General features: G+C 58.5%; 1 protein-coding gene across 1 annotated transcript; it reads left to right on the top strand.

The window, feature by feature from the left end:
• RHOD (ras homolog family member D) lies at nucleotides 1-11,669 on the top strand. The gene is made up of 5 exons (XM_003353748.5): nucleotides 1-185; nucleotides 6,267-6,354; nucleotides 7,075-7,184; nucleotides 9,236-9,370; nucleotides 11,056-11,669. Exons 1-5 carry the CDS (start codon nucleotides 75-77, stop codon nucleotides 11,221-11,223), a joined length of 612 nt encoding a protein of 203 aa, XP_003353796.4. The 5' UTR covers nucleotides 1-74; the 3' UTR covers nucleotides 11,224-11,669.

Raw genomic sequence — 12,069 nt, 5'->3', positions numbered from 1 at the left:
CCCCGCCCCTTCCACATTCCTGCCCCGCCGGCCCCAGCTCGCCGCTCTCGGCGCCGGCCCTCCGCTGCCCCGCGATGAAGGCGGCCCGGGCCGAGCGCGAGGAGGTCAAGGTGGTCCTGGTGGGCGACGGCGGCTGCGGGAAGACGTCGCTGCTGATGGTCTTCGCCGAAGGCGCCTTCCCCGAGGTGAGCGGCAGCCCCTCGGGGCGCAGCGGGGCGCGCGGCCTGGGCGCATCCTTCCCCCCCACCCCACCCCCCGACGGGCTCGGGTCCTGCCTCCCAGCGGAGCGTGGGCTCCAAGGCCATTCTTGCTCTGCCATCGGGAGTGAAGGCCTCCGTGAGATCGTCTGTCAAGTGCCAAGAACGGCACTGCCAGGGGGGGTGTCCCAGGGACGGACCTAGGCCACCTGGGGACTCAGGGAGCCCTTGGTGGCCCAGCACGGCTAAGAGGGACGGCCGGCTCTGGAGCCAGGCCGCCTGGCTTCAGATCATGACTCTGCCACTTAAAGCTGTGTGACCTGCGGCCCGCCCCTTACCCTCTCTGTGCCTGTTTCCTTAAACCGTGCCACAGGAGTAATGATGGCGCCCACCTCCCAGGGTCGCTGTGCGGAATGGGTTCTTATAGGTCAGAGGCCAGCTCTGAGCTGCAACAGAAAGGACTCACTGAGAGGCAGCACAAGTTTTTCTGGAGAAACATCACTTCTCCCAACTCCTGCCCCGGCCGTGGGTGTCCCTTGGGCTCAGCCTTGGAGGGGAAGAGCACATGGGCTCGCCAGGCAGCTGGGTTGGCACCTCAGCCTCTCTAACAAACCCCGGGGGCCTCGGTACCTCGCTCAGCCTCTGGAGCCTCCCTTTCCTCACTCGACCTCGGGGGGAGGAGCGACCAGAGGGTGGGGGTGAGGTGGAATGAAGGTAAGGCTGAGAGAGCCCCTGGGTACCTGGCACATCCTTGATGCCTGGGCTCTGGATTGTCCTGGGCTGTGGACTGTCAGCCCTTCTCCAGCATGTTCATTGGCTCTCCAGGCAGACTGGCCGGCACCAGGACAGGGGCTGGACCACCCACCACCCACACTGCCTGCCCCCACCCCCTCAGCCCAGTTCTCCTGGGAGTCCCTGGATCTGCTTCCCGTATGACCTCTTCCCCCCCGCTGCCCCCATCCTGGCTCAGCATCCTTCGAACCCCTGGGGTGGTGCAGCGCTGGGGAATTGGATGGAGGAGGCAGGAGAGGCCAGGCCTGGTAACGGTGTCAGCCTTTCTTTCCACTGTGGCAGCATCAAGCCGACTCTTGCTTTGTGGTTTTGGGAGCTGACGTCACGTCCTTTGGCCGGTCACAGATTTTTTTTTTTTAGTTGGGGGAGGGCTGTGTTTCCAGGCCCCCAGATGGTCCCTGTGAGAACCAGCAATTACGGCTTAGTGTGGGGAGCGCCACAGAGAGGCTGGGCCAGCTGGGGCCCAGAAGAGGGGCTGGGAGAGCGGTGCGTCACCACCACTGTTCTGGACTCTCACAGTCAATGGAAAGTATGTGTGTGTGTGTGTGTGTGTGTGTGTGTGTGTGTGTGTGTGTTGAAGGACACTCTGGGCAGCCAGGGGAAAGTAAGGCATGCTTATCACCAGGGTGAACTTGGCCTTGTCTCGGCTCCTCCCCTGTTAGGGAACCCTGACTCCCTAGGACCTGTCTACCTCCAAGCACAAGAGAGACTTTTTTTTGTCTTTTTTTTAGGGCCTCACCTGTGGCATATGGGAGTTCCCAGGTTAGGGGGCAAATCGGATCTGCAGCTTCTTGCCCACGCCGCAGCCATAGCAATTCAGGATTCGAGCCACATCTGCAACCCACACCACCGCTTGTGGCAATGTTGGATCCTTAACCCACTGAGCGAGGCCAGGGATCAAACCCACATCCTCATGAATACTAGTCAGGAGCTTAACTCACTGAGCCACACGGGAAACTCTGAGAGACCTCTTCACTTAAAAGAAACACAAAGGCATGGAGTTCCCATCGTGGTGCAGCAAAAAGGAATCCGACTAGGAACCATGAGGTTGCAGGTTCGATCCCTGGCCTCGCTCAGTGGGCTAAGGCTACAGCATTGCCATGAGCTGTGGTATAGGTTGCAGACACAGCTCAGATCTAGCGTGGCTGTGGCTGTGGCGTAGGCTGGCAGCTGTAGCTCCCATTAGATCCCTAGCCTGGGAACCTCCATATGCTGCAGGCGCGGCCCTAAAAAGCAAAATAAATAAATAAATAAATAAAGTGGTCTAACTCTAAGCGTTTAAAAAAACAAACAAACAAAAAAACCCACAAGGGCATGGAGTTCCCGTCGTGGCGCAGTGGAAATGAATCCGACTAGGAATCATGAGGTTGCAGGTCTGATTCCTGGCCTTGCTCAGTGGGTTAAGCATCTAGCATTGCTGTGGCTGTGGTGTAGGCCGGCAGCTATAGCTCTGATTTGACCCCTAGCCTGGGAATCTCCATATGCCTCAAGTGCGGCCCTAAAAAGCAAAAAAAAAAAAAAAAAAGAAGAAGAAGAAGAAAGAAACACAAGAGCAGAGGTCCTGCTGTGGCTTAGCGGGTTATGAACACAGCGTCGTCTCTGTGAGGATGTGGGTTTGAGCCTTGGCCTCTCCCAGTGGATTAAGGATCCGCCATGGCTGCAAACTGCAGTGTAGGTCACAGAGACAGCTCAGATCTGGTGTTGCCGTGGCTGTGGTATAGCCTGCAGCTGCAGCTCTGATTCGACCCCTGGCCCAAGAACTTCCTTATGCCACAGGCATAGCTAGCGAAAGGAAAGAAAAAAACACAAGGGCTGAGAGCTGGAACAACCTTCATCTTCAGGAAAACTGAGGCCAGAGAAGAGAGAGAGAGAGGAGTCTGGCCTCAGGCCACAGGGCCTGGCAGGGGCAGTGCTGGCCTGGAACCCACGTCTTCCCGCCCATGACCAGGACACTCTCTGCAGCCCCCAGTGTCTGCCTGCGGGACCAGCCTTCAGCCCCCGCCCCTGGTCTCCTCCTCCTGAGAGCCCTCCAGACCCAGGGAGCCAGCATCTGGGAGACTTGGGGTCCTGTATCCCAGGCCTCTTGCCTGTAGCAAAGGGCAGAGAGCAGGCTGGGACTGGCCGGGGAGGGGGCTCATTGAGCCTCGTCTGGCTGTGGCCCATCCCTGGGTTCCGGGCAGGGGGACTCCTGGCTGGGCACCAGCCCCTGTCCAGTCCTGGCTGCCACGTGGGGCCGCAGCCATTATCACGAGGCCCAGAAGCCTATGGCCGCGCAGCAGAGTGGGGGTGGGAAGGGGCTGGGAGCACCGGCTGGCCTTCCAGAACTGGCTGAGTCCTCCCTGGTCCTCACCGGGATTCCCCTGGGTGTGCTTCCCTGGGGGACCCCTGACGCTCCTCTCTTGAGCTGTGTCCCGCATCCTGTGATCGTCCATCCATCAGCCTATGAGCCCCACGAGGGCAGATCCAAGCCTGAGTCATCACTGCCCCGTCAGGCTGGGCCTGGCCCTGTCTTCCTGGTGGCAAACAGCTCAGCAGATAAGATTAGGGGCTTACGGGTTCCACGGGCAGAGGGTGACCCTGCCTGGGGGTTCAAAGAGCACGACGGAAGGTGCGGAGTCTCCGGGATGACATTCCAGAGGAGAAGGGAGGATTGTGACAACCAAAAGCCGGAGGAGCACCCCAGGCCCACGCTGTGGAGCGGACTTACTCACTCCTGGTGCCAGGGGCTGGTGACCTCAGGAGAGACAGGTGGCCGGGGACAGAGTCCCTCTGGAGCCTGAGAGTCCTGGCTCCACCTTTAACCGTCAGTCCAGTGCGTTACCGCGGGCAAGTCACTTCCTTTCCTGGGACCCCCCTGTCCTCATCAGGGAAAGGGGGTTAGTCCCGACTTTCCAAGGTTGCAGGGATTAGAGATGGCGCAGGTGCAGGGCCGTGCACAGCAGGTCCCTAGGGAATGTGGGTGACGAAGGCGCCATCTCCATGGGCACTAACTGCCGTGTATCTCCAATGAGCTTCGTGGCAGAAGGTCCTGCACCTCAGATCAGGGCCGGTGGGCAGCCAAGCTGGGGACTCAACTGATATGTCAGGGCTCCCACATGACAGGCTGGGGAGGGGCTGGGGCGGAACCCCCCTCCGCCCCCGGAGGACACGCTTTCTAAGCCATGTGCATTTGTGGTGAGCCTTCCTGCCAGCCGGCCTGTGCTGTCACACGGCCACTCCTCTTCTTTAACCAGTGAGGGCACTGGCCCCAGGTCACACAGCCAGTGGGTGTCAGCGCCTGTCCTAAGCCAAGCACATCTGACTCCAAAGCCAGTGCTCCATGCCTCCATGTCACACTGTGCCCCGCCTGGCAAAGAGCCAGAGGGGAGCATGGGGAGGAGGGGGGAGCCCTTGCCTGCTAGCGGAGGAAGTGCCAGGCGACTCGGGTCCAGGGCCACGCTTGACTTCTCCATCTTGCCCAGCCGCCCATTCTGGGACCCGCCGTTCTCCCCATCCTCTTCCTGCAGCTTCCCCAGTGCCCTGGGGGACCTCAGCCACCCACCGCTGAGGGCCCCCCTCCCAGAGGCCAGGGCCTGCTACAGGGCCAGCGGGCAGGCAGGCGGGCAGGCTCCACGTCCTCCTGAGTCACGGGCAGGTGGGGGTCCCACCCAGCTTGGAAAGAGGGGAAGACAGGGTCCCATCACCAGCCCTAAGCAAGGGAGCAAGGCTTGGGCACCCAAGATGCAGCTTCTCCAGCTGCAAAGGGCTTGTGGGTGGCGGGGTTTTGAAAACCTCCCCCGCTGTTGCTCTGACCCCATCTGTAAGGCTCCCCTCTCCACTCCTGCAAGTGAGTAAAAGCCCATCCTGGGAGTTCCCGTCATGGCGCAGCTGCAACGAATCTCACTAGCATCCATGAGGACACAGGCTCAATCCCTGGCCTTGCTCAGTGGACTCAGGATGCAGCATTGCTGTGAGCTGTGGTGTAAGTCACAGACACAGCTCGGATCTGGTGTTGCTGTGACTGTGGCGTAGGCCGGCTGCTATAGCTCTGATTCAACTCCTAGCCTGGGAACCTCCATATGCCACAGGTGTGGCCCTAAAATGACAAAAAAGAAAAAAGCCCGGCCTGTTTTCAGTTTTCTGTCTTTGTGGAGCGGGGCCGAGCTCAGGCTCTGGGGGCCTGGGGTGGAGGCGCCTTTGGCCTGGGACACCTCCCCCTGTGGCCAGACAGGAGACTGAATGGGGGCATCCTGGTCAGATTGGGAGGCGTTGGGAGGCAAAAGAGGGACCCCAAAATCTAGGAGCTCCCCAGAGCAGGCAATGAGTCTTTATTACTTGCTCCGCTATGTCCGGGATCGGACTCAGAGAAAGTGCTCTTGAATGAATGAATAAATGAACAAATGTTGGTTAATATCATTCCAGGAAGAGGGGACAGTAGGAAGGAAGGCTCAGAAATGGAACAATCTGAGCAGCGACAAAGATAAAATAATAGTACTGGGAGTTCCCTTTGTGGTTCAGCGGGTAATGAACCCAACTAGCCGCCATGAGGATGCAGGTTTGATTCCTGGCCTTGCTCAGTGGGTTAACAGCCTGGTGTTGCCACAAGCTGCAATGTAGGGATCCCGAGTTGCTGTGGCTGTGGCGTAGGCTAGCGGCTACAGCTCCAATTCAACCCCAGCCTAGGAATTCCTGTATGCCACAAGTGCAGCCCTAAAAAGCCACAAAAAAACCCCGAAGTTCCCACTGTGGGACAACGGGGTCAGTTGTGTCCCGTGCCTTGGGAGCACTAGGTCACGGGTTTGATCTCCAGCCCAGCACAGTGGCTTAAGGATCTGGCAGCATTGCTGCAGGTACAGCTTCGGTCACAACTTTGGCTCCGACTTGATCCCTGGCCGGGGAACTCCTTACAGCAGAGCGGCCAACAGAGGAAAGAAAATAGCAAAATAACCATCCTGGTATGTGCTTCTTTTGTACCTGGCTCTATGCTCAGGGGTCTGCAAGAAGCACCTCACTGCACCCTCGAGGCAGCTCGCAGCAGTGGGTGGGTGATTAACAGAGATACCTCACTGTCCAGGAAGAGGCCACGGAGGGTCGAGGCCATGGCCGGGCGCACAGCTAGGAGGTGCCAGCTCTAGGCCTCAGTGCTGCCAGCCAACTGCTTCCCAGAAACCTCTCCACTCTGCTGACCCCCAGAGAGGGGCCGTGCTGAGTGCGTTCCTGGGCTCTGGCCTGGGCACCGGGACCGCCCCTCTTCAGAAGCTGCCCTCACTGCCGCCCCCTCGACCCCTTCTTCCTCAGAGCTACACCCCGACGGTGTTCGAGCGGCTGGGCGTGAATCTGCAGATGAAGGGCGGACCCGTGCGCCTCCAAATCTGGGACACGGCAGGTGGGCGCAGGGCTGGGGGAGGGGCTGAGCGGGAGGAGGGGAACCAGGGAGGCCCACTAATCTCCAAGGGACAGGCGTGGGCCAGGATCAGGGTCCCCAGGAGCCTGTCCCTTCCTGCTTCTGTGCCTGTGTCTGCTGCTTCCCCAGCCCAGGCTGCCCACTGGTGCCTGGAGACGAGGCGGGCCTCCCAAGCTTTCCACTCTGGCTTTAGCTTCTGCAAGATCTGCTTGACCTTGACTTCTGCCCTCCGGCCTCCTGACCTTGCCCACAAAGGGTTCAGAGTCAAATCTACCTGAACTCAAAGCTAAACCCAGGGAACCCTGGCTGCCCCTTTACCTTGGTTGGGCCACCATATCTCTGCCCAGGTCCCTCCTGCCTCTTGGTCGTCCTCTCCCCCCCAAGCCCAGGGTAAAGCAGGCTTCTGAGTGGTGGCCTCCCTCGGTCCCTCCAGGAGGGGGTCTTCCTCATCCCCCCTCCCTCCAGAACAGGGCTCTCTCAGCAAGCGCTCTCACCCAGGCTGGGGCTGGCACATCCCACAGACAGGCCCAGGGAACCTTGCCCCCAGGGACAGTGGAATGGCTTGTGTTGGCCCCCGAGGCACAGATCCCGCCCACCACACACCCACCCCCGTCGTGGTTGGGGCGACCTCCCTGATGTTGGGGCGCTGCTGACAGCGGGGCAGGAGATCTGGAGGGAGTGACCACCGCCCCGTCTACCCAGGACAAGTCGACTACGACCGCCTGCGGCCTCTGTTCTACCCTGACGCCAGCGTCCTGCTCCTCTGCTTCGACGTCACCAGCCCACACAGCTTTGACAACATCTCTAACCGGGTAGGCGCTGGGGAGGGAGGGGCAGGGGGGCACAGCCCCCTGGCCAGGCTACTCTGCTCCCCACCTGCCCTGGACCCGGCAGACTCTCAGAGGCTCACCTCGCATCCAGTGCCTGTGGCGTCTAAATGGGGACACTGGGCCCAGAGCGACTTACGCAGAGTCCCACGGGGATTTGGTGGCGGGGCCTGGACTGGGCTTCTGACTCCCTCGTCCAGTGGTTCTTGTCTGCCCCATACTACAGACCCCGAACGCAGTGGCTCTTTCTACTGTGACCCTGCCTTAGAATGCTGGGGGACCCAGAGGCCCCTCCGTCTCCCCAGCCCAGGCCTGCCCAGGATCACATGATCCATCAGCCTCCAGCAGCGTGACTGCTGGCTCCCAGCGACCTCCCAGGAGATCTGCCAATTATGTCAGAGGTGCCCAAGGCTGCTCACAGGTGTCCCTGGAGTCCCTCTTTCCTGCCCATAGCCTCAGCCTGCCCCAGCCGCTGCCAGGGCCTCCATGTGCACACGAACCCTGTGCTCCAGGCTTCCTTGGGGCATGGCCGGTGACAGCGTTAGTAGCAGTAGCCACGCGGTGATGGCAGTGTTTATGGAGAACATACTGTGTACCAGGTACGGTTCTGGGCACTTATCACTTACGTTAATCTTCTAACCTAAAAGCATTGCGGACGAGTTCCCTGGTGGCTCAGCGGGTTAAGGATCCGGTGCTGAGGAATGAAGACCAGGTTTCAGAGGGCGTGATCACTGATGTCAGGGCTCAGGCCGGGGAGGGCTGAGGGTTCCCTGTTGGGACTGGCAAGGGGGAGTCAGGAAGGAGCCCCTTTCCAAGGGCAGTTTTGTGCAGGAAAGCATCTGCCTGGAACCTCGCACAGCCCCCTCTGGCTCCAGAAGCCAGACAGTTTGATGCCAGTTTTTTCTGAAACAGAGCAGGTGAGCCCTCCTGGAGATATAAAGACTGGATTCCAGGCTCCCGAGTTATGGCCCAGACTGAAACACCAGGCCCTGGAGCCTCACATTCCAAAGAGCAGCTGACACAGGATAGCAGCGCTCCCCAGCAGGCTAACAGCTGCTGCTGCTGTTTTGTGAGCCGCTTCATTTTTATTCATTTATTTATTTTAATTAATTTAATTTTTTTTTGGGGGGGGTGTCGTTTTAGGGCCGTGCCTGCAGCATAGGGAAGTTCCCAGGCTAGGGGTCGAATGGGAACTGCAGCTGTTGGGCTCACCACAGCCACAGCGACGCAAGATTCCAGCCATGTCTGAGACCCACACCACAGCTCACAGCAGCACCGGATCCTTAACCCACTGAGCAAGCCCAGGGATTGAACCCACGTCCTCATGGATACTAGTCGGGTCTGTTACCACCGAGTTACAGTGGGAATTCCTACTTCTTTTTTTTTTTTTTTTTTGTCTTTTTGCCTTTTCTAGGGCCGCTCCCACGGCACACAGAGGTTCCCAGGCTTGGGGTCTAATCATCTAATCAGAGCTGTAGCCACAAGCCTGCACCAGAGCCACAGCAACGCCAGATCCAAACCGCCTCTGTGACGTACATCACAGCTCACGGCAACACAGGATCCTTAACCCACTAAGCAAGGCCAGGGATCGAACCCACAACCTCATGGTTCCTAGTCGGATTCGTTAACCACTGCGCCACAACGGGAACTCCACTCCTACTTCATTTTTAAGGCTCACTTACTTTCTATATTTTACCCCTGGGGAAGACAGTCATGGGACTGCTTACCTTGTGAGACAGGATTCTAGAATAGACGGGAACAGGGCTCTGGGCCCCATCTCCCCCATTCTGGGTTCAAATCCTGCCACTTCCAATTGTGTGACCAAGGCCAAGGTAAAAGCCTCTCTGAGCCTCAGTTAGCGCATCTGTACAATGGGACTGATGATAGACCTTGCATCGTAGGGACTTGGGGGTTAAGCCTTAGAGCCTGGCGTTCTCCCTAAACGTTGCCTGTGCCGATGACCATTGTGGAGTCAAGCTGGAGGGCAGGAGAGCAGCCCATCCTCCCACTGGCTCACATGCATACCCTCCCCACAGTGGTACCCAGAGGTGAATCACTTCTGCAAGGAGGTGCCCATCATCGTCGTGGGCTGCAAGACCGATCTGCGCAAGGACAAGTCACTGGTGAAGAAGCTGCGGAAAAATGGGTTGGAACCCGTGACCTACCACAGGGTAGGAATCCCAGCCCAGGGGCAGGGGGTGGGGTGCCAGGAGGGGGAACTTCTAGAGTAACTCTGCTCCCGGCCCAGCCTCTCAGCCGTTCAGTGCCAGGCTTCTGGCACAAGCATGGTGTGGGTTGGGTAGGGGTTGCTTTTGGAGGTTGTCGTGGTCAAGAACTGCTGGGCTTGGGGAGTTCCCTGGTGGTCTTAGGGTTAGGACTCAGCAATTTTGCTGCTGTGCTCTGGGTTCAATCCCCGGTCTGGCAGTTCCCACATCAAGCCACTGTATGCCATGGCTAAAAAAGAAAGGGGGTGGAGAAGAAGGGGAGTTCCCACTGCGACTCAGCAGGTTAAGAATCCTACTAGTATCCATGAGGATTCAGCTTCGATCCCTGGTCTTGCTCAGTGGGTTAAGCATTGCCACAAGCTTCAGTGTTGGTCACAGATATGGCTTGGATCTGGCTGTGGATGTGGCTCTGGCCGACAAGTGCAGCTCACATCAACCCCCAGCCCAGGAACTTCCATATGCTGTAGGTACAGCCCTAAAAGGAAAGAAAAAAGGGGGGGGGGGAGAAAGAATGAAAGGAAGGGAGGGAAAGAAAGGAAGAACTGGAGTTCCCTGGTGGTTCAGTGGGTTAGGGATCTGGCGTTACCACTGCTGCGGCTCTGGTTGCAGCTACGGTGCAAATCCCATCCCTGGCCCAGGAGCTTCCGAATGCTGTGGGCGTGGCTGAAAGAAGGAAAGGAAGAGGAGTTCCCGTCGTGGCGCAGTGGTTAACGAATCCGACTAGGAACCATGAGGTTGCGGGTTCGGTCCCTGCCCTTGCTCAGTGGGTTAAGGATCCAGTGTTGCCGTGAGCTGTGGTGTAGGTTGCAGACGTGGCTCGGATCCCACGTTGCTGTGGCTCTGGCGTAGGCCGGTGGCTGCAGCTCCAATTCAACCCCTAGCCTGGGAATCTCCATATGCCGCGGGAGCAGCCCAAGAAATAGCTAAAAAGACAAAAAAAAAAAAAAGAAAAAGAAAGAAAGGAAGAAAGGGAAGCAGGGAGGGAGGAAGGAAGAAAAAAAGAAAGGAAGAGGGGCTCCTGCTGTGGCGCAACGGGATTGGCAGCGCCTTCGGAGCACTGGGAAGTGGGTTCGATCCCCAGCCTCGAGCAGTGGCTTAAGGATCGGGCGTTGCCGAAGCTGAAGCTTAGTTCACAGCTGCAGACAAGAACTCCATATGCCTCAGGGTGACAAAAGAAAGAGAGAAGGAAAGAAAGGGAGAGAGAAAGGAGGGAGGGAGGGGTAAGAATCCTACTAGTATCCGTAAGGACTCAGGTTCGGTCCCTTGTCTTGCTCAGTGGCTTAAGCATTGCTGGGATGGAGAGGGAATGGGGTGTCAGGCAGGAGTCGTACCTACCCACTTCACAGCCAGGTAACCTGAGGCCAAGGGAGGACCCCCAGTTCTTCAGTCTGCAGGCCTCTCTCTGCTGCACACCCGATCAGGCTGGGAAGTTAATCGGCTGGTGCCTGGAGAGGCAGAGACCCAGCTGAGAACTGAGACAAGAAACCCGGTGGAGCCATCAATGAATGTCCTTGGTCGAGCCGGGGGTGGGAGCTGTAGGCGCCGAGAAAACTGCACCTCGGTGGCCAAGCGGGCTGCGGGGAGGCTGGACGGGAGGCCCCCACCTCACAGCAGCCCCCTCTCCCCATCAGGGCCAGGAGATGGCCAGGGCCGTGGGCGCGGTGGCCTACCTCGAGTGCTCGGCTCTGCTCCAGGAAAACGTCCAGGCCGTCTTCCAGGAGGCGGCTGAGGTGGCCCTTAGCAGCCGCAGTCGCAACTTCTGGAGGCGGATTACCCGGAGCTTTTGTGTGCTGACCTGACGGCTTCGCCCTGCCTCCCTCTCCTACCGCCCCAGCCGCACAGGAAGGAGCTGGCACTGACCTTCCCACTTGGCTGGGCTGGACCCAGTCCCCAGGCTGGGACCACCGAACTGTACCTCAAACAGATGGGCCCCACCAAGGCTGGGCCTGGGACCCCCGGACTGGAGGGAAAACCCTCTGATACCGGAGAAAGGGACTCCCAGGCTCACCAGCCCTGTGGGGGTGGAGGGGTGGCCCGAAGACCCCTGGAACCACTCCCAGCTCCCTGCCCTGGACCACAGGCCCTGGGGTAGCCTGGCCCACCTCGTGGCGATGCCCGGAACTGCACCTTCAGGACCCAGCAGCCCTAGGTAGGACTCTCCGGCCAGAACTGGCACCCCACCTGGTCCCCCTTCACCCCGCCCATCCCAGTGGTAACTGTATCACTAAACTGACATCACTTGGCAGTTGTGTCATGCCTCTTATTTGGAAATGCCTTTACACACATGTTCCATAGTGGCTAAGAGCACACCCACGTTGGCACTGGATCCAGTGTAACTACCAGGATCCAAACCTGGCTTTATCACTTTAGGACCTTGTGTAGGTGTCTTAAGCTCCCTGGGCCTCTCATCTATGAAATGGGACCAATCACAGATGACACCATGGAGCTTGTGGATGAGTAAGAGCATTGAGAGACACCTGCAAAGAACTTAGCAGGTGCCTAACCCACAGCAATTGCACACAAAAGTTCATGAGTATCACTTTATTTATTTTATTTTATTTTTGTCTTTTTGCCTTTTCTAGGGCCGCGCCCATGGCATATGGAGGTTCCCAGGCTAGGGGTCAAATCAGAGCTGCAACTGCCAG

Source organism: Sus scrofa, chromosome 2 (genome assembly GCF_000003025.6).
Source record: "Sus scrofa isolate TJ Tabasco breed Duroc chromosome 2, Sscrofa11.1, whole genome shotgun sequence".
In the NCBI taxonomy this organism is placed as follows: domain Eukaryota; kingdom Metazoa; phylum Chordata; class Mammalia; order Artiodactyla; family Suidae; genus Sus; species Sus scrofa.
Note: the sequence above shows the minus strand (reverse complement) of the source record. Positions and strands in the feature narration are given on the sequence as shown.